The 21,930-nt window shown below is 41.3% G+C and overlaps 1 protein-coding gene across 7 annotated transcripts in view; it reads left to right on the top strand.

Annotated features, from left to right (window-relative positions):
- Positions 1 to 21,930, top strand: part of fubp3 (far upstream element (FUSE) binding protein 3) — a 92,739-nt gene that overhangs the window by 18,299 nt on the left and 52,510 nt on the right. For 6 of the 7 annotated variants that reach the window (XM_067969847.1, XM_067969845.1, XM_067969844.1 and 3 more), the window contains exons 2-4: positions 16,800 to 16,905; positions 19,663 to 19,696; positions 20,826 to 20,875. In XM_067969847.1, coding sequence (XP_067825948.1) covers positions 16,800 to 16,905; positions 19,663 to 19,696; positions 20,826 to 20,875 — 190 coding nt within the window. The remainder of the gene's footprint in view (positions 1 to 16,799; positions 16,906 to 19,662; positions 19,697 to 20,825; positions 20,876 to 21,930) is intronic. The other variant, XM_067969842.1, reaches the window with a different exon arrangement.

Here is a 21,930-nt window from a genome sequence, read left to right as displayed (position 1 = left end):
TCAAAATGCAAGAGGACATTAATAAACTTGCAGAATGGGCATGTAATTGACAAATTAATTTCAATATAGATAAGTGTGAGGTGGGAAGAATAAGGAGGCCACATTCTCCTTGGAAAATGAGTCTAAATGGGGTAGAGGAGCAGAGGGATCTGGGGGTACAGATAAACAAATCGCTAAGTAACAACACAAGTTAATAAGACCATTAAAAAAGGCAAATCAATGCCAGGGTTCATTTCTAGAGGGTATAGAATTGAAAAGCAGTTATGTTAAACTTGTATGGAACCTGGGTTAGACCGTACTTGGAGTATTGTGCACAGTTCTGGTCTCCATATTATAGAAAGAATATAGAGGCATTGGAGAGGGTGCAAAAAAGATTTACAAGGATGATACCAGAACTGAGGATATCCTCATCAGGAAAGGCTGAACAGGCTGGGGCACTTTTTTTTAAAAAAAAGAGACGGCTGAGGGGTGACCTGATAGAAGTTTATATAAGATAATAGGGTTTGATAGGGTAGACGTGGAGAAAATGTTTCCACTTGTGGGGGAGTCTAAAATTAGAGGTCATAAATTTAAAATAGTTGCTAATAAATCCAGTAGGGAATTCAGGAGAAACTTCTTTACCCAAAGAATGGCAAGAATGTGGAATGCGCTACCACAAGGAGTTGTTGAGGCAAATAGCATAGATGCATTTAAGGGGAAGTTAGATAAGCACATGAGGGAGAAAGAAATAGAAGGATATCCTGATGGGATTAGATGAAGTAGGGAGGGACGAGGCTGACATGGAGCTTAAACGCCAGCATTGGCCAGTTGGACTGAATGGCCTGTTTCTGTGCTGTAGTTTCGATATAATTTAATGTGTAATGTACACCTTGTAGCATAATAGCTCCTCTATTCAATTCTAACCAAATAGATTCTGTCTTTGACCCCTCAACGACATCATCCCTATCCAGTGCTATAATAGTTTTTTTGGTCACTACTGCCGCCTCCCCCCCCCCCCCAAACCCATTTGTTTCCTTCCCTACCTTTCCTGAATACCTTGTAGCCAGGAATATTAAGTACCTCTCCTCCTTTGACCCAGATCTCTGTTATTGCCACTATATCATAGTCCTGTGTGGCAACTTGTACCTGCAGCTCACTAACCTTATTTACCACGCTACGTACATTTAGCACATGCCCTCCAAGCTCATCATAGACTGCCTCACATTTGCCCCCTGTTTGATCCCTCCTTTTTCTGAACTGTTCTTTAGACCTCTTTATCTCTCCCAGTCCTCTGTGCGCCATGTTTCTCCTTTCTAATGTTTCATTCTGGTGCCCACCCCCCTACCAAATTAGTTTTAAACCCTTCCCCACAGCACTAGTTAACCTCCCCGCGAGGACATTGGTCCCAGCTCTGAGTTGCAACCCATCCGGCTTGTACAGGTCTCTCCTGCCTCAGAATTGGCCCCAATGCCCAAGGAATCTGAAGAGCTCCCTCCTGCACCATTTCTTCAGCCATACATTAATTAACCTGTCTTATGGAAATGAATGGAAATATTGGTTTAAACTTTACATGGTCTGCAGGCTTCCATGCTATCACTGAATAACCCACAAAGACTTGGATGATGCTGCTATAGATATTGTTCTCCATCCTTTCTCAAATGGTATGAAGGAGGATTTCCAACCGGCTCGGCAAGCCTTGCAGACAAGCTGCTCTGGATGGAGAGAATATCGTAGATTGTGAAGAGCTGAGGGAGAGCACGTTGTTCCACGAAAGCCTTGATTATGAAAATCTTTCTCGTGAGTGGATTAGAGCAGCTTGTGGGCATCTGCTTCTTTCCTTGCCGCAGGTTTAGAAATATGAATGAGATACCTGATCTGTGAAGGACTTTATGAAGTTTGGGGCAGGTGGACGACAATATGCAGAAAAGACCCAGGCTTTATTAGGACCCTGGTATACTGTGGAGAGGCTTCCCTATGATCCTAGTTCTATCTGAATTGTTATCACTGCTTTTAGAACCATTGTCTGTACATTTCTTTTTAAATCCCTTGCTGTTTGTGAAAGGAGGAATACCCTGAAGTTTTTTTTTGGGGTAGGTGGTATTTATATGCTAGTGTGTGGAAATATACCACGCTTAAACTTGTGGAGAACACTGGTCCTATTGCATACTGTTTGAAAATGTTACTTTTAATTTTAGAAGGATTGTTACAAGTACAGAGGATGTTTTAGCATTCACTATTTGACACTGAGCTGTTAGGATATGGATGACCATTTTAAATCTTCCTAAACAAGATTAGTTGCTTCATTTTCAGGGTCACCTTAGTGTGTGCATTCCCTTGTGTGTCACACAGTTGGTATGAATATTTAGCTCAGTGACTGATAGAAGCTCACAAGAAACCCTGGTTGCCCTTAACCACTTCAAATTTAAACAGTAGCCCATAATTGTTGGAGAGAGCAATTGTGATGTTGGCACACCCATATTGTGATATTCTGATATCAGAGTATGATGCTAGTTTATCATGTGCAAAATACTATTCTTCCTAAATCAAACCACCTTTTGTCCAGGGAGCAGGCCATATTTTTTTAAAGCTTAATTTTTGCTGATCTGGATTATTACAATTAAGTGTGTGTATGAACTGTCTGAAAATTGTTGTGATTTATGGAGCAATTATACTACAGGGACTGGCCTCAGACTGGTATAGTGCGGACCATGGTGTTGGCAGACCAAAGTCATTTGCAGGCTTCTGTGGTCAAATTCTGCCCAGGGTCAGCTGTGTTTGAAGCATCATCAGCTCCCTAACATTAAGAACTTAAAAACTAATGTATAAAAGGTTCCCAAATGGTGCAATAGAATAGCATCAAATTTACATTCCACAATCTCCAGAATAGTGTAGCTGAGATTAGATGAGAATCTCAGTGGCAGGGAGATTGAATTTGCCATAGATTTTATTTTGTAAGTTGTAGTTCCCTTGGTAGTCCCAGTAAGATTCAAACCAGCATGATTATTGAGTGGATGTACTAACAGAGGACTCTGCTTTGCCACCCCCTCTGTTTGTCCATGGAGATTGTTAGACTGATCAGTGGCTGGCCAACACATCATCTGCAAGGGCTACTCCCTCTGCCCTTGGTCACCTTAGGAAATCCACCAAGGTTCCATCCTTGGCCCCCTCCTATTGTTTGTCCACATGCAGCCCTCTGAGCTTTTCCTCATCTGGGATATGCTGATATCATCTAGCCCTACCTCTCCATCATAATGGTGTCAGCTGTGGCTCAGTGGTAGCACTCTTGCCTCTGTCAGATGGTTGTGGGTTCAAGCCCCACTTCAGCAACTTGAGCACAAAATCCAGGCTGACACTTCAATGCAGTACTGAGGGAGCACTACACAGTCATAGGTGCCATCTTTCAGATTGAAACTTGAATCGAGGCCCTGTCTCCCCTCAGGTGGACACTAAAGATCCTATGGCACTGTTTTGAAGAAGAGCAGTGGAGTTTTCCCTAATGTCCTATCCAATATTTGTCCCTCATCCAACATCATTAAAAAAACAGATTATCTGGTCATTATCACCTTGCTGTTTGTGGGACTTTGCAGTCTGCAAATTTCTGCTGGGTTTTCTACATTACAACAGTGACTACACTTCAGAAGTGCTCCATTGGTTGTAAAGCGCATTAGGCCATCCTGAGATCATGAAAGGCTCAATATAAATGCAAGACTTCCTTTTTCTTTTATAACCTTCTACTCCATAACTACCACTATTTAGCATCAAGTCATAGATGAGTCGGGCTTTCTATGTCTTAATATTGGGACGACTAAAGCCGCCCTGTTTATTTCCCAGCAGAAGCTTTGCATCCAAGTCTCCGGTTCTACCCATTAGTGTCCTATTTGACCCTGAGCTGAGCTTTAAATCCCATACCCTGTCGATCACAAGACCAACTGTGTCCATTTCCTCAATACTCGTCTCTGCGCTTAATCCACGCTACTACCACCGAACCTCTCTAAGCGTGAGTTACTGCTAGCTGTTTCTGCAGGATGCAAATAATGCACTTTGAGGTCTGGTGTGCCATGGTAGTTGCTGTAAATCTGCTGTTCGTATTTAATACTGTTCCTTTACATGTTTCGCTGTTCAGTAAGTGGCATAGGTCACTTCAAAGGCACAGATATGGCGATGTTTACCTGTTGGCTGTGTCCATTTCATTGAGGTACTTAACTAATAGTTGTGTGCAGGATGCTTCTGTGGAACAAAAGGGGTTTAATATGCTAATATTTGGATAGTGTCAGCTGTGGCTCAGTTGGTAGCACTCTCTCCTCTGAGTCAGAAGGTTGTGGGTCCAAGTCCCGCTCCAGAGACTTGTGTACAAAATGTAGGCTGACACTCCAGTGCAGTACTGAGAGTCTCTGCCCCCTCAGGTGAATATAAAAAATTCTATGGCACTATTTCAAAGAGGAGCAGGGGAGTTATCCCAATATTTAGCCCTCAACCAATACCACGCTACACGTAACCCCACCAGCAAGGGGAAAAAAAAAAGTTATCTGTTTTTAATATTCTCTCTCTCTCTGCGCCATTTGGGTCTCTTTCTCTGTCTGTAATTTGACACAATGTATATTCAGTGTACTGGGACGTACTGTTCTCCGTGGCTAACCTGTCTGAACACCAACGACACCTTCTGATTGGTGTGATGGTGTCCCAGCCTAATATAAGATATGCGATTTGAGAACCTTTCACTCATTCACCTGACGAAGGGGATAATCTCTGAAAGCTTGTGATTTTAAAATAAAATTGTTGGACTATAACCTGGTGTTGTAAGATTCCTTACAATACCATAAAATAGATGATCTGGTCATTAACACATTGATGTTTGTGGGACATTGCTGTTTGCGAATTGGCTGCCACATTTCCTACATTACAACAGTGACTATACTTCAAAAATACTTCATTGGCTGTAAAGGCAAGTCTTTCTTTGTGGGTGTGAAGTCTTGTAGGTTTTAAGCTTCAGAGGATGTTAAAATTTCCTTGACCAGCAAACATTCTTTGTATTTGACATCCTGTGAGCATTTTTAAACAACTTGCATTTATATAGCACCTTTAACATAAAGCGTCCCAAGGTGCTTCACTGGAGGATAATTAGACAAAAATTGACCGTCAAAATAGGAGATGGATGACTAAAAGCTTGATCAGAGGTAGGTTTTCAGGATCGCCTTAAAGGAGTCAGCGAGGTGGAGAGGTTCAGGAAGGGAATTCCAGAGCTTAGGGCCTACGCAGGTGATGGGACGGCTGGCAATGGTGGGGCTAAAGAAGTAGGCGATGCACAAGAGGCCAGAATTGGAGGAATGCATAGTTCTGAGAGTTCTGGGCTGGAGGAGGTTACAGAAATAGGGATATGAGGGTGAGAATTTTCAATTTGAGGTATTGTTGGACCAGGTACAAATGTAGGTCAGTGCGTACAGGGGTGTTGGATGAACGGGACATGGAGCGAGTTAGGATACAGCCAGCAGCGTTTTGGATGATCTCAAGTTTATTGGGGGTGGAGGATGGGAGACTGGCCAGGAAAGCATTGGAATAGTAGAGTCTGGCAGTAACAAAAGCACGGATGAGGGTTTCAGCAGCAGATAGGCTGAGGCAGGGGTGGAGACGAGCGATATTGTGGAGGTGGAAGTAGGCGGCCTGGGTGATGGAGAAGATATGGGGTTGGAAGCTTAGCTCAGGGTCACATAGAACGTTGAGGTTGCGAACAGTCTGGTTCAGCCTCAGACTTTGGCTAGGGATGGATGATGGACTTTGTGGCAGGTGCCACAAACATTCTGGAGGGAGATACAGAGATGTGTAATGATTATTGATCCACTGATAGTTCATAGGGGCAGTGAGTGGGATGGGAAGGAGGTTGGCCAGATTCACCCCCAGCGGGTGCGCTGGCTGGAAATGTCGGTGAAAGAGTTTAACAGAGCATTTGTTTCTCTTGAGAAGGCAGCTACGAGTTCTTTGGGCCCTTCGGAGAAAGCGGAGAGGGGCACAGAGGGAAGCTGAGGGAGTCAGCAGCTCTGGCTGAGTTTGAGAAATAAATGTGTTAATTCGCTTTGTTGTAGGATATCTTCAAAGTCAGTTTGAGCTATGTCTTGGGCTGCATTGCAATAAGTCGTCTTATTCTGATGCCAACAGTTATTGGGAGGGCTGGAAACACACTAGCAAAGTGCCACAAGACATAAGGGGCTATGTTTCAAAGGTCTGTTTTATGTTGTGTTAGCAGTAGAAATGCATTTGTTTTTGATTTTCTGAGGAGAGTAATAAAGTCTGATTACTATAAATCTGCTGTTTGTATTTAACACTGTTTACATGCTTTGCTGCTCAATAAATCTGACTAGTAATTTATAGCAGAAGGCACAGTCTGATTATTCTTCCAGCTCTCTGATGTTGAGGTGGTCATGTTATGTGTGATATATTCTGTAAGCTGGAGTACAGCGATCAGGGTTCTTTGTGCTACATTTGTGTAGATATTGGGCGAATAGGGAGTGAGTGACACTGAACCTAAATTAAATATCTAGTTTAAAAACATAACAGACTGGACCAAGATGGTCCTGTAGTGATTATATGTATAGAGTTTGTCAAACTGAAAACAATAAACAGGTTAGTCTTGGCCTTGACAGAAAAAAAACTCTGAAATAAATCTTTGGATGTCATCTTTGTGTATAAAACTTTAGTGGTCTGATGTCATTAATTTCTGTAAAAGTAACGTGTCTCCCATTTCTGTTAGAATTTGTGTTTATTGAGGATCAGTGGAAATAGTGATAACTTCCTATTCAGGAATTCATTTTGCCGCAGTCTTTCAACATATGGGAAGTTATTTTACGCTGTTAACTTTGTGCAAGTTTGGTTGATTGTTTAGATATGTATTGTGTAATGTATAATACAGAATGTCATGTATGGAGGGATAGATGCATTATAGTTTGAGATGCGATGAAAGATTTGCATTTTTTTTTAAATGTTCGCTTAACAGTATTTAAGATCAAGTTAAAGCTGGGGTGAGTGTGTTCATGTGAGATAAAGAGTACCAGACTATATGAAAAGCAATTGATTACTTTCCACAAGTTCAAATTTTTCCTCTACATTCGGCGACTGGGGGGAGAAAGTGGCCTTTGAACAATCTTAGATATCTGAAGATTTCATAAATATGTATTTAAAAAATGGTGTTTTCCAGGGAAAAAAGGAGCAAAGGGAAACGCAATGAACTCAAAAGTATGCATCAATTGGATATGACTATAGTGTGGATCATCCAAAGTGGGTTTCATAACTACGGAAAAAAAATTGCCAGCAAATGTCAGAACTAAGTTTGGCTAGGTCGGAGAAAACTATGACTGTATGGTGTGAATCTAGTCTTAGTATTCCCTGAGAGAGCAAAATTTTTACTTGGATGTGACATTCAATGGCAAATGTTTTTCCTTTGCTTATGAAGTGCACTTTGAATGCTCATCTTGTTATCTGGCTGTAAAAGTTCAGACGCTGTATTGTGGGCAACTATGTCTGAAGCAGCCAATGAACTACAAAAAGACTTAAACAAACTTTGAACTATGATATATGAAATTCAATACAGATTAATTCAAGTTGTTATACATTTGGGGAAAGAAATAGGCATATAGAATGAATGGCCAAACAGCGACAGCAACAACTTGTATTTATATAGTACCTTTAACATAGTAAAACATTCCAAGGCGCTTCACCGGAGTGCAATCAGATAAAAATTGACACGGAACCAAAGGAATCTTTAGGACAGGTGACCGACCAAAAGCATGGTAGAAGAGGTTGGTTTTAAGGAGCATCTTAAAGAAGGAGAGAGAGAGAGATGGAGCGGTTTAGGGAGGGAATTCCAGTGCTTGAGGATTAGACAAGCACGGCCGCCAATGGTAGGGCGAAGGAAGTGAGGGATGCACAAGAGGCCAGAATTGGAGGAAAGCTAAGTTCTTGAAGGATCGTAGGGTTGGTGGAACGCAGAGTTAGAGAGATAGGGAGAGGCGAGGCCACTGCAGGATTTGAACGTGAGGATGAGAATTTTAAAATTGAGGTGTTGGTGGAACGGATGCCAATGTAGGTCAGCGAGCATGGGGGTGATGGGTGAACGGTTCTTGGTGTGAGTTAGGATACAGGCAGCAGAGTTTTGGATAAGCTTATGCTTATGAAGGGTGGGACATGGGAAACCAGCCAGGGGAGCATTGGAATAGTCGAGTCTGGAAGTAACAAAGGCATGGATGACTGTTTCAGCAGGAGATGGGCTGAGGCAGGGACGGAGACGGGCGATGTCATGGAGGTTGAAGTAGGCTGCCTGGGTGATGGAAGGGCTATGGGGTCGGAAGCTCAGTTCATGGTCAGATAGAACGTTGAGGTTGCGAACAGTCTGATTCAGCCTGAGACAGTGTCAAAGAAATCTGGGTTTAATAGGTTCATCGCTTAACATGCCCAGTTAACGCAGAGCAGCAAAGCAGTTTTCTGAGCTGTATTGCCCAATGAATAAGTTATAAGTCTGGGCTTTTAATGCCAGAGGTGCAGAATTTTGGTTAGGCTGCAGCTTTGGTACTCTGTTAAATTCTGGTCACCAAAGCACAAGGGGGATGTAGTTTTCCATGGTAGGATGAACTGGGTGGGCCAAATAATTGGTTTCCCTCATCTGTGTGATCTTTGAATTTTAAGATTGTGATCTGGTGTAGGGATCTATTTGTGTGACATAACACACAAAGTAGTTTATAACTAACAGAATCCCCAAATCTGTCTACTGTCTCAAAATTGCTCCCTGGTATGTAGCACATCTGATGCCCACTGATCCAATATAATGATGGGGAGGGTGGGGGGAGAGAATAGAGTTTCTGCTTTTGTGGCTGCAGTGGTTGAGTTGTCCTTGATGTAGAGAGCCCTATTGTAACTTTAATAAAATGTTTTTTAAAAATTGAATGCCTTGTATTAGAAAATATTTGCTGTTAATAAAGATGCTTGGAGATGCATACCGCTGGGGATTCCTCTCCAAGACATTTGCTTTCTATATGGTTACAATGAATGCACACCAGCCCTAATTTCACATTCCTTGAATATTTAAACTAACATTCACTAAAGTGCAGATGCTTGCTGAGCAGTTGTCTAGCCCTAGTACAGACGTTGTGGTATATTGTCAGTTCATTGCAGTATTGATCCAAAAGGTCTACACAGTTATCCAACTAAACACAATACCAAGTACAGGACTGCCTCCCAGTGTTTTCATTTGGAGCTCTGTCTTTTAATGCAGAAAGTCAAACTGTTTGTATGTGAACCAAGACAGCATGTGTTGGCAGGTTCTTCAACCATGAAGGGCTTCACAGCCAAGCCCAGTCATACCCTCATGCAATGTTCACATATCTGCGGCCTCATTGGATAGTGTTGGAGTAAATATTTGGCTATAAGAAATCTGTAACTTAAAAACTATTTAAATACTGCACAACTTCACTATCCTGCTATGCCAACTAACATATAAACAGATGCATTTCCATGTGCTAGCTCATCTCAACTAAGAATCAAAAGCGCAATCCATATGAGCATAAATGGACAGAAGTTCTTCTGGAAGTATTCTAGAGTATATTGGCTTTGTGTGTTTTGTGCTCAAATATATATTACAGTAGTTAGGGTGCTGCAATTGACTTCAGTGCTTTTGTGCTAGACTGGGGAACATGAGCCAGTTCCTGCTTCTGTTAGCTGATTCAGTGAGGCTGCCTGGAAAATACATGTGTGGAGGTTGTGGTGGTATAATTAGATTCATTGTCAGAGAACCTACTTGCTGCCTTGCTTCATATTGGGCACAGATTTAAGGTAATTGGCAAAAGAACCAGAGGTGAGATGAGAATTTGTTTTACGCAGCGCGTTATGATCTTCCAAACATCCTTAGATATAGAAGTGGTGCCAGAGGACTGGAGAATTGCAAATTTTGCACCCTTGTTCAAAAAAGGGTGTAAGGATAAACCCAGCAACTATAGGCCAGTCTGTTTAACCTCTGTGGTGGGGAAACTTTTAGGAACGATAATCCGGGACATAATTAAGTCACCTGGATGAGTGTGGATTGATTAGGGAAAGCCAGCACGGATTTGTTAAAGGCAAATCATGTTTAACTTGATTGTGTTTTTTGATGAGGTAACAGAGGGTAGATGAGGGCAATGCAGTTGATGTGGTGTATATGGACTTTAAAAGGCGTTTGATAAAGTGCCGCATGATAGGCTCGTCATCAAGATTGTGGCCTGTGGAATAAAAGGGGCAGTAGCAACATGGATGCAGAATTGGTTAAGTGACAGGAAACAGGTAGTAGTGGTGAACGGTTGTTTTTCGGACTAGAGGGAGGTGTACAGTTGTGTTCCCCAGGGGTCTGTGCTGGGACCGCTGCTTTTCTTGAGATATATTAATGACTTGAACTTGGGTGTACAGGGCACAATTTCAAAATTTGCAGATGACACGAAACTTGGAAGGGTAGTGAGGAGGATAGTGATAGACTTCAAGAGGATATAGTATAGACAGGCTGGTGGCATGGGTGGACATGTGGCAGATGAAATTTAACTCGGAAGAATGCAAAGTGATACATTTCGGTAGGAAGAGCAAGGAGGCGCAATATAAACTAGAGGGTACAATTCTAAAAGGGGTACAGGAACAGAGAGATCTGAGGGTATATGTGCACAAATTGTTGAAGGTGGCAGGGCAGGTTGAGAAAGCAGTTAAAGCCTATGGGATCCTAGGCTTTATAAATAGAGAATACAGAAGTAAGGAAGTCATGATGAACCTTTATAAAACATTGGTGCGGCTGCAACTGGAGTATTCTGTCCAGTTCTGGGCACAGCACTTTAGGAAAGATGTGAAGGCCTTGGAGAGGGTGCAGAAGAGATTTAGTGGAATGATTCCAGGGATGAGGGACTTTAACTACGTGGATAGACTGGAGAAATCGGAGTTCTCCTTGGAACAGAGAAAGTTGCGAGGAGATTTGGTAGAGGTATTCAAAATCATATTGGGTCTAGACTGAGTAGATAGAGAGAAACTGTTCCCATTGATGGAAGGGTCAAGAACCAGAGAACATAGCTTTGAGGTGATTGGCAAAAGAGCCAAAGGTGACATGAAGAAAAACTTTTTTACACAGCGAGCGGTTAGGATCTGGAATGCATTGCCTGAGGGGGTGGTGGAGGCAGATTAAATCATGGCCTTCAAAAGAGAACTGGATAAGTACTTGAAAGTTTTTTTAAAAAATTGTAGGGCTACGGGGATAGGGCGGGGGAGTGGGACTAGCTGAATTGCTCTTGCATAGAGCTGGCGTGGACTCGATGGGCCAAATGGCCTCCTTCTGTGCTGTAACATTTCTATGATCTGGAATGCAATGCCTGAAAGGATGGTTGAAACAGATTCAATAGTAACTTTCAAAAGGGAATTGGATAAATACTTGGGGACAAATTTGCAGGGCTATGGGGAAAGGGGAGTGGGACTGATTAAATAGCTTTTTTTAAAAGAGCCAGCACAAACCCAATGGGCTGAATGGCCCCTTTCTGTGCTATATCATTGTATGACGCTATATGTGACTAATGGAGGTTTGAATGAGGTACCAGCTGGCTCCCTGACTGTGAAACCATGTTCAGCATTAGTTAGCAGCTTCAGAAGAGGTTAGAAAAATGATAGAATCATAGAATCGTACAGCCCGTCGTGCATGTGCCGGCTTTTTTGAAAGAAAGAAATGATAGGGGGTAAAATCATTCAAATGTTGGAGAGCCCATAACTGGTTATCTTTGAGAAGTGAGTACAGTAATAGCATAAAGTTCTGTGTTGCTTTTTTTTGTATACTTGCGAGTTTGGAGCAATCACTTTTACTGTTTAAGTTTGTTTCTGTTGAGTTTTGTGTTCTCAGCTGCCCAAGTTCAGTAGGACTCTGCTTTAAAATGCTCCTGAACAGCAGTAGTTATCAAAAACTGTAGCAAGCCTTTGCTAGGATTGCATCAGCTGATGTTCAAACTCGTGTGTGATACCAGTGGTGTTTTTTCAATACTTGGCAGAGTTCAGCTACAACTGTTGCGTAATGTTTTCTCTCTGAAGAGCGAGAATGCAAGCCGTGCTTACTTATGTATGGTGTTGAATGCCATTGCATTGAGCTTTAAGAATATCCCTACTAGAAAACCTGTTACCATAAAGAAAAAGCTTACCGATCCACTCGGCAACCTCTTGTTTCCTGGCTGACTGAGAAAACTGAGATCTCTTCCAAGGTTTACCACTGTGGTCAGTAGGATTTCAGTGATGTGTACTGGTGGTTGTGTTAAAGAAAGAGCTTGTATTTATAGTGAAACCTGTACAAAGGGACACCTCCAAAAAAGAGACACTGATTGACAGTCCCAAATAATTTACTATACATAAAACGACCATTTTGAAAATAGGGACATCTGCAAATAAAAGACACCTGATACAAGTCCCTCAGGTGTCCCTAATTTACAGGTGTCACTGTATCTTGTGTCTCAAAATATCCCTAAGTGTTTTACAAACAGTGGATTGCTTTTGAAGTGCAGTCACTGTTGTAGGCAATCGTGGCAGACAATTTGTGCACAGTAACGTCCCACAAACAGCGAACGAATGACCGGACAGCCCATTTTTGGTGGTGTTGGTTGAGGCAGGGTTACCGGGCAAACTCCTGGCTGTTCATTGAATAGTGCCTTGGTTTAGCATATCCAAAAGGCAGCTCCTCTGACCATGTTGCACTCCCTCAGTACTGCATTGAACTGTCATCCTGGATTATGTGTTCAACTCGACAGTGGAGCTTGAATCCACAACCTCCTGATTCGGGCAAGAGTGTTACCACCAGCCACGGTGAAACTTCATAATGGGACAGGTTTTCCTGTAAAAATAATGGCGAGGCTAACAGCTCACTGTTATTTCTGTGCAAATGGTAGAGCAACTTCTCACAACTGCACGTGCGCAGTTAAATGCGGAAATCCGGAAGTTGCTGTACCAGATGCCCTGCTGCTCCGTCAGCTTCGCGAGAACAACACCTCGCCAGCTGGCTCCCCATTCAAATGAATGAAACGACGTGAAGTTCCTGCACTGACCTGATCGATATGAACTAATCTCCCCAGAAAAAGGTCCGTCAAGTCATTTCGAGTTTAAACTCCCTTTTAATGGTGTGGTAAATCTTAATGACTGCCAAACAACCTAACTGGCACTGAAAATTAACTTTTACAAGTGTGGAGTTTCATTTCTTCAGATTTTAATTGTTGGACATTAGAGTTTTTAAAAACTATCTCTTAATTCAATATTTCTTACACTTTATTTTGCTTTCTGTTCCAGATTTGACATTGAATTCACTGTTCTAACTTAACTTCCTGATTCTGACTCTACGCTGCTCATTAACGATGCTTCAATCTGGTTATGGGGATACAGTTACTTGCCCCGTTCACACAGGTCACAGATGCCCTGTAGAGGGCGCCACATTGGATTGCGTACCTGATGAGAGGAACTTGCCGTGGAAAAGTCCATGAAAAGTCTGTGGGCAAGTGCAAATATAACGAATGGCACTGTTCGTTCGCCACTCACAGGAACACCCGGCCCATTGTGTCCATTTGGGGAGTAGTGAAAAGCAGCCAGCAGTACAATTATAGATTTTTTTTTTTTCCAAACTTGGGTTATGTATGAAGGACTGTATTTTGAGCTCTATAATAGTGTGATTACAGCTCTGTTACTGGTGGGAGCAATTTGGTGATGAATTAAGAGTATTGTACATTAAGGAACATTGACTTAATGCCTTATCACATCTCAAATGTTCCAAAGCAGTTCGCAAGCTAATTACTTTGAAGTGTAGTTACTGTTATGTAAGAAAATGCGACAGCCATCTTGCACAAATTAACATCCCACAAACAGTAATAGAATGAATGACCACTTAATCTGTTTTTTGGTGGTATTGATTGTCACTAGCTAGTGGTCAAGTGACTTCTTTACTGCCCAGGTAATAGTAGTGGTTTAGTGTCAGGGACCTTTTTAGTGACTGACAGTCACTGAACGGGCACCTTTTTGCTTAACTGTGCTTCAAATCAATCTGTTAGTACATTAGCCAAAGCAGCAGCTTGCAGCGCTTTCAATTATTGTAACTGTTCGGACCATATTTGGAGAATAAGATATATTTTATTCTGTTCGGGTTCAGCAGACTGTACAGATTTTAAGGCAAACTAATGGCTTTGTGTGTGCATTCCTGATAATCTAGGTCACTGTTAAATCTTTGTGTTGGTTAGAAAGGGTGTATTGCGTGGAGCTTACAAGATAGCTTGGGAATCATTGGTTAAAAGTACAATATTGTTTTAACTTTTGGTAAGACTTCAGTAAATATATCCCATAATATACATGCTCCCCCAATGGCTCAGTTGATTAAAAAAAAATCGATGTGTAACTGAGTCACCGTCATGGCCTTCAGAAGGAAAATGGATAAGTACTTGAAAGGAAAAACATTGTAGGGCTACAGGGATAGGGCGGGGGAGTGGGACTAGCTGGACTGCTGTTGCTTAGAGCAAGCGCGGACTTGATGGGCCGAATGGCCTCCTTCCGTGCTGTAACCTTTCTATGATTCTATAAAGGCCAGAAAGCCTCAGGTTCAAGTCCAGGTGCCGAATTAGCTAATTTCAGCTGGGGTGACGAGAGACACCTAGTGACTGGAAAATCAGCCAGAATCTGATTGCTATTCATTGACGACTCCTGGGAAATGTACGTGTGCGTACCTGGTGAGGACGGGAGCTGGCTCAATGTTAATATGCCACTCACAAATATGGTCACTGCCCAGGCCTGCACATAAGTATTGGATACTTGGGCAAGGTTCGTCCCAGTGAAGTGGAAACAATAACCTGACAGAAATTAACACTTTCAGGGGAGGGAGATGAGAGAAAACAGCCCAAAAAAGTTAGATACATTGTATATAATCAGTGTGCTTAGTATCTTCCAGCCAGTACAATCTAGAATTGTAGCCAGATATGAAAGTGTTTCCAAACACAATGGCAAAAAGAACTCCTTTCACCAATTTGTCAGACGGGCTCAAGCACCATGTGTTCAGCCAAATCCGGCTGGTGTTCAGGGATCAGTGCCCCTCCTTTGCCAGTAACAGATCAAGACTTGCAAGCTTGTACTTGTGTAGTGTAATGAAAAATGTCTTAAAATGCTTACCCTGGGACCAGGTGCAATAGATTTATTCATCAGCATTTATTGAATGGATAGTGGGGCATTTCCACTTCAAGTATTCCCTTAGAATTCCAAATTCACTAGCTTATTTCTGGTCATAAAATTTATTTTAGACACCGGAAAAGATCAATAGGCCTCACTAGCTCATCCTATTTTTTTATAGCAATTCCACCTGAAATGCATTCTCTCCATATTCCTCTCTTACCCAACTCCACCCACCCCTCTTTTCTGTCTCCATTATGATCTTTCCAGTATTCCATGGTGTGTGGGGTTTAGGTACCCTCCCTTATTGTAGTACAATTATATTTTCTAGCTTCTGACCACATTAAGTCTCTTTAATATTCCGCTGTTGATTTTAGTTTAATTTTAATATTTTGTGGAATCGTGCACCTGATTTACACCAGTAGTCCTGACTAAATAATCTCTGCCCCAGGTTTGTATAACTCTATGGAGTTGGTCATTACCAGACCAGTGCTGGCAAAATTTTAAGTTACTCACCACTTGGAAATCAGGGCTTTCATTGAACCTGTCCGTAACTTTGGCCATTGAATACACTTGGCAGAGTTTGAACTCTACAGTTTGAGTGCACAAGCATTCAAAGCTTTTAAGGCCTGCTACATGCTCCGACCACAGTCGGCACCTCTTGCTCTGCCCGTTTCTTCCTTCCTCCCCCCAAAAAAGAACATAGATCCTCAGTATATAATTTTAAATACTTCTATTACTTGGTAGTTTTGTCAAAACACTTGATCTTGGTGCTGTTCCATTTTAAGTTGCTCCTGGGGCATGTCAGATTAAGGTGCATTGTTTTTACTTTGTTTCACAATTGCATTTGTAACTTTAGAGTAATGTTTAGTGTTGTGCTGTGTACACACCATGACAGTGATACCTGGAATATTGCAACAGTTACACTGATGTGCTTGCCAATTAATGCTGTGTAGGAAAGGTGTACTAGACTGGTACTGAACCAGTTTGGAGGACGAAAGATGAGGAAAGCACTGGAATACTTCAATATTAATATCTTAGAACTCTGTAGTCCACATTCTGTCCTGTTCACCAACCACTCCTATCCTTGCTGATTGTTGCTAGCTCTTCATTCCTTAGCGCATCAACTTCAAAATTCTTATCCTTGTCTTCAAATCTTTCCAAGGCCTCAATCCTCACTACCTGTGCAACTTCCTCAGCCCTATAACCCTGTTTCTACACTCAGTGCTTCAACTCTGGTCCACTGCGTGTTCCTTTCTCCTTACACTTTACCACTGGTGGCGAAGTCTTCAGTCACCCTTCCACCTGCACTTTGGAATCCTCTCCCCGAACCCATCTGCCTTGCTTCACCCTCTCAATTTCATAAGCCTCTTTAAAATTTAACTCTTTAGCCATCTTCTCCAATTCCACCCTTGCTCCTACTCGTATCTGACTCCAAACGTGGGGCACCTTGGGGCATCTTGCTATAGCAGTGGTGCTTTATAAATATAATTCAAAGTTGCACTGATGGAATCTTCTCCATTTAAACCCAAGTTATCCTGAATGGTACTATCTAGTATTAATGCTAATGCGAGTTGTAAAGCAAATATTCAGATGAAAAAAGTTTCAAATGTTGCACTTGATTTTAAAATGCTAATATGCTGCTGTTTTTTTCTCCCCTGTTGAAGATTGCTGCTAAAATAGATGGTGGGTCACATCTGAACAATTCTACTCCCGTGGTAGATCCTGCAGTTTATGGCTATGGGACTCAAAAACGGACACTGGATGATGGGGGTAAGCCAGTGTGTTGCTGACCAAACTTGACAGCATTATTTTTTCTTGTTTCTCAATTTAGCCACTTGATTTTAGAGTTCTTTTGCTCTGACTATATTTGCATAATCTTTGCTAGTCACATTTATAATGAGATTTAAAATCTTATCAGAACAAACATGGCACAGAACATAGAAGCTCTAGTCCACTGGTCCAGAGTAATAGGATGTGTGTTTACACCAGTGATTCGTTGGTACGACTCTCAAGCTTTTATCAGGTACTGCAAGGAGGCCAGGCACTTCCCACAGTGGTGTCACTTAAGCAAGACTTGATAATTGTACACTGCTGAGCAGCTGGTTTGAGACTTAATGGAGCAGAAAAGCTACTTACCTGTCATCTTAGCAAAGGTGATGCTTGGCGTTAATGGACGAAGGAAAGGGAGACAGTATTCTCTGCACCGCGATCCCTTTGGAACAGACTTTTACAGTGCAACGTAGGGGGCAAGAGCGAGACTACCAATAGAGGTAGATTACCTCTTCTCCCAATTTGTTGGCGATTCCTCGTATACTTGACCTCCACTTACTAATGGCTGGCCCAGTGGTAATGGGGAGGTAAAGCTGTAATAAAATCAAACCTTCAGCGAATCAATTTCAATGGATATGCTTTCATTGTTAGTTAAGCTTAGAACAAAATAGATTTTACAATCTTCTCATGGCCTATAATATTGTTTTCATGAACAACATAATAGAACAAAAAAACTTAAAGTTGGTGCTCCATCCACCAGTTTCTTTTTCTGGGTCTCACAGTTCTGGATCTAGTGGTTAAGTAAGAGAAAGAAGTTATTGGCAGTTTACAAAGCTGGTTGTAACTGGCTGTCCACATAGTTTGCTATTGTCTGTGCATCTTTAATGCTTATCTGCTTGAAGAAGAAAAATTCCGTATGTGATAAAGTGAAGAATTTACTCATTCAGCTCTGAAATGTACCTTATTTCAAAAATTGGTAGCTGAAAGTTGCTCTTCCATTTTTAGTTGGAGTAGGGAGAAATGGTATACACTTTGACCTGATACCGGTGGGAGAATCCGTGTGCAACATGTGCGTCAGGCAGCATGGTGTTCAGCACAGTTATGCTTTATCTGTTTGGCAGTCACTGTTAAACTGGTCTTTGGAAATAACATTTGCTGATGAGCGATCCAAATGCTGAAGCTGAACTTGTCAATTCCCCATCAGTTCCAAAACTGCACTTTTGAGAACAAAAGTAGTGAAAATATAGTTCCAAGTTTATTAAGCTAAATAATGTTGATTAGTGGAGCTGGAGAATGAGGAGCACAGTGCTGGATTAGTGGCACATTTATATTGCGGAACTGTTTTAGAAAGGAGTTCTGTAGCACCAGATTCATGCCTGATATAGAAACCGTGCTGATGTATTGTGGGACCATGTAGCCATGCACATGGAAGCTGAAGTCACTGTTCCCAATTAGCTGGTCACTATATCTTCCTCGATGACTGGGATGCCCTGTACAGGCCAGCAAGCACAAAACTGCTTTGCTGGCCTGTTAAGACTGCGTTCAGGCATTGTCGGCTGGTGACCAGAAAACATTGGTGCTACCGGTAGCTAATCTGGTACTGTTGGGGGGTATTGCTACATCCAGAGGTGCACACAGGACAAAAAAGGAGAATGTATTTGTATTTTTGATTTAACATTGTGAAGTAATGTAGCTGAACAGCAAGATAAAGTTTCTATAACACAATTGTGGCTCAGAACATGCTGCTTTTTTGTCCTCCACCTTCTGCCTTCTCCCCCTCCCACCCAAAAAACAATATTTTTATGTTTTTATTTTGTAGTTAGAAATCATAAACTCTCTGCTCTTTATAAGTGGCCTGTTCAGTTGATCTGAGTGTGTTTGATTTGAAATATAATTCCACTCTTCCACTAACTCCTTTCCCCAGTGTATTACTTCTAGGCATTCCTTCGAAGTCTAACGGAGCTGCTTAAACTCTTTATTCTATTAAAGATTAATTTCTCCTAAGGATTTCTAGCAGTTTTCTAAGGCAATTTTAAGTATCTTTTCATCATTTGAGTCCAAATGTTCTTGATTGTATGCAGTACAGTTGCTGTTTTTACTATAGTCAAATTTGATTCAGCTACCCAGTAAGAAATTGCTTACCTCTTGGGTTTATTTTAAAGTTAAGAACTATGTTCAATCTTCGTTCTCCATTGGATCCTTCCCTTTGGCTCGGAGTCCATTTTCTCCTGACTGCGCCTCTGAAGTGCATTGGATGTTTTTCTATGTTAACGGCTCTATATAAATGCAAGTTGTTGTTGAATAAATTCACTTTTAACCTCTGTGCTCTGCACTATGGAACTTGGTCCTTCACCTTGGTTTCTTGATTTAAAGTAAATGCACAAGAAAGATAGTTTTTTTCAACATTCAGTCTCTTACCGATTTTTAAAAAAAAATAGTTTGCATACAAATTTATTTTTCTTCAACCTGTTGTAAGCGCATGGCCCAGTACAGACCACTGGGAGGCTGCTTGCATTTATAGTTGGGAAAATGCTGATTATCTTTCTGTTTCATGTAGCTGCCTTGCAGACAGCAAACCTCAGTGAAAAAATTATGGTTATAATGCGTAACTATAAATATGGTACCAAGACAAGGTCCATTCTGGAATCTGGTTCATTGTACTCCTGCGTGTTAACACCAGCATAAGAGTCTTTAGGAGAAATCTGCATGAGGTGTATTTGTGCTTTCAGACTTTAATTCTCCTTTCCCTTTTCTCAGTAGGGAACCAGCTTGGGGGAATGGTACATCAAAGGTAAGTAACAGACCGTTGTAATTATTATGTATCTATCTGTAGTATGTATGCAAGTGTTCTACACAACTTTAAGCTTCCCCAGAGCAGTTAGTACCAGATGCTGAAAGTAAAAATACTTTTGAAATTATTTTTTATCATATGTGACCCTTGCTTTTTGTTCCAGATGGTCCTATTAAAAAGTGTGTGAATGTAGAATCACCCAACATTGTGGCAATACAGAGATGCATGCATAATTTACATATGAGGCACACAATCTGCAAAGAAAACTGGTTTACAGTTGTATTACAACTATTTCTGCAACACTGCTGCATAATTTTTATATTGACTTCTGTGCTTTGCTGCACAGCTTGCAGTAGTTGCAGTACCTGCATGGGTTTCGCTTCCATTAGCACCAGTTCCAAAAAGTGCACTGTAACTGGATGGTGGGATTGTGGAGATTTAGCTGTTGTGATTATTCTTGAGATGTAATGTTTCTGTAGTTGCAGGATGTCTGTACACATTTTGGGATTGAGTGGATCATACGGGCACGTTTGCACCAAACACGTGCCCCCCACTTCCCTCCTTTTTCCCCCATTCCCGGCCAAACAAAAATGTTTCCTTGTGTGATTTCTAAAAGAGCTTTGCTGAATGTAGCAAGAAGCTGTTTGGTTTCTGCATAATGCAGCACAGAAGGATAAAACCATGGTCTGCTCCTGCAATTTTTTTCCCCTTAGTGAGTTCTAATTTCGTTTGAGCTATCATTGAAATAATGAATGACTGCCAGGTGGTTGCTCAAAGGAGGGAAGAGCCCCAGCTGACTTCAGTCTTTTTCCATCACTTGCATCCCAAAACCACCAATATCCAACTGTAATGTTGGCTGTGACCCAGGCGGAAACCAAGTCACAGTCTTGAGAGTTTAAAAGGAAAAAAATGGTCAACTTGAGAATAGCCAGTTACTTTCCTTACAATCAATGCCCCCTTTATTGTGATTAAAGCCTGGAAATTGCCTCCTATACTAATGTAATTTTGTCACAATTGTGGAGAGGAATATGCTCCAGTTACCTTGTTTTTTATATATTGCAATGTGCATGTAAACCAGGATATTCTAATGTTTTCGTAAACTACATCTTGTAATATTCTTCTCTTTCAGGACTATAATGTCTGAAGAGTACAAAGTGCCTGATAAAATGGTTGGATTCAGTAAGTATGAAACTTTTGGAGAATATAAATGGTTTAAGTTGCAGTTTAATTTTTAAACGCAGTAAGGTTGCATTTAAACATTTGTACAAAATTCTATTTGTGAAATATTAATTATACTGATCTCACTATTCCAGATTGATCTCATATTTTCACATATATTGGAATTTAGAATCTCTGCTGGATCTCTGGATGTTTGTTGTACAGTTGGATATTTTAAGCATGTTTTTAAAAAATTTAGGATCAAAATGTTTGCTTTCTTTCAACCAGTACAAATTGGCTCAGAAATTAGTTACCACATCCACATACAGGTGTTGTGAAATCAGAATTGTTTTGAAATCCAATAAGAGCCTGATTGGTACATGATCTTATAAACCTGCTGCAGTAGTAAAACGTGGTTTCATGCTCTAATTTTGTCTGCATGGCAAGTTTCTGATCTCAGCTGGTTTCTGTTTAGGAGGAGGGGGGAGGCGGGGGTGGAGGTGGAAAGGGTAGACTACAGAAAGTCTTTCTTTAGGAAGGTTACCTTACTCGGGTTGGTATTGTACACATAGTTGCTGGTATGTTTACAGAGGAATGAAACATGCCAACCTGGTTATTCCCTGACTGATGCAGGAGAAGGTAGGAGAAGAAAAAAGTTCAGATTTTTTTTTTGCCTGCATCTTATCTCGTGCCTCTTTGGTGTTTTCAGCTGTTGAGGTGGTGACTGGTGTGAGATGCAGGTGTTCAATTTGCTGAGCCACAGCCAGGAGGAACATGGGGCTTCAGTCAGTGGCTACATGCTTCATTTTTTAGAAAAAAAAGTAATTTGATAAGATGTGAGTTCAGTGCAGCAGAATTTGAATAGTTGAGCGTCAATCCATTGACTGCATTGTCTAGGGAGATGCTGAACCGAATGGTGAGGTTTGCCTAATAGGAAAAAGTGTCACCTTGCTCTTGCATACTTAATGGTTAGCTATAGAACAATATTTGTAGAGGCCTGGCAAAGGATTGCGTGCTTATATTTCCAGTTAGGGAGAGAAGCTCTTAGATGGATTTTTAAAAAAAAATCTGTATAA

This window comes from Heptranchias perlo, chromosome 31 (genome assembly GCF_035084215.1).
Source record: "Heptranchias perlo isolate sHepPer1 chromosome 31, sHepPer1.hap1, whole genome shotgun sequence".
In the NCBI taxonomy this organism is placed as follows: Eukaryota; Metazoa; Chordata; class Chondrichthyes; order Hexanchiformes; family Hexanchidae; genus Heptranchias; species Heptranchias perlo.
Note: the sequence above shows the minus strand (reverse complement) of the source record. Positions and strands in the feature narration are given on the sequence as shown.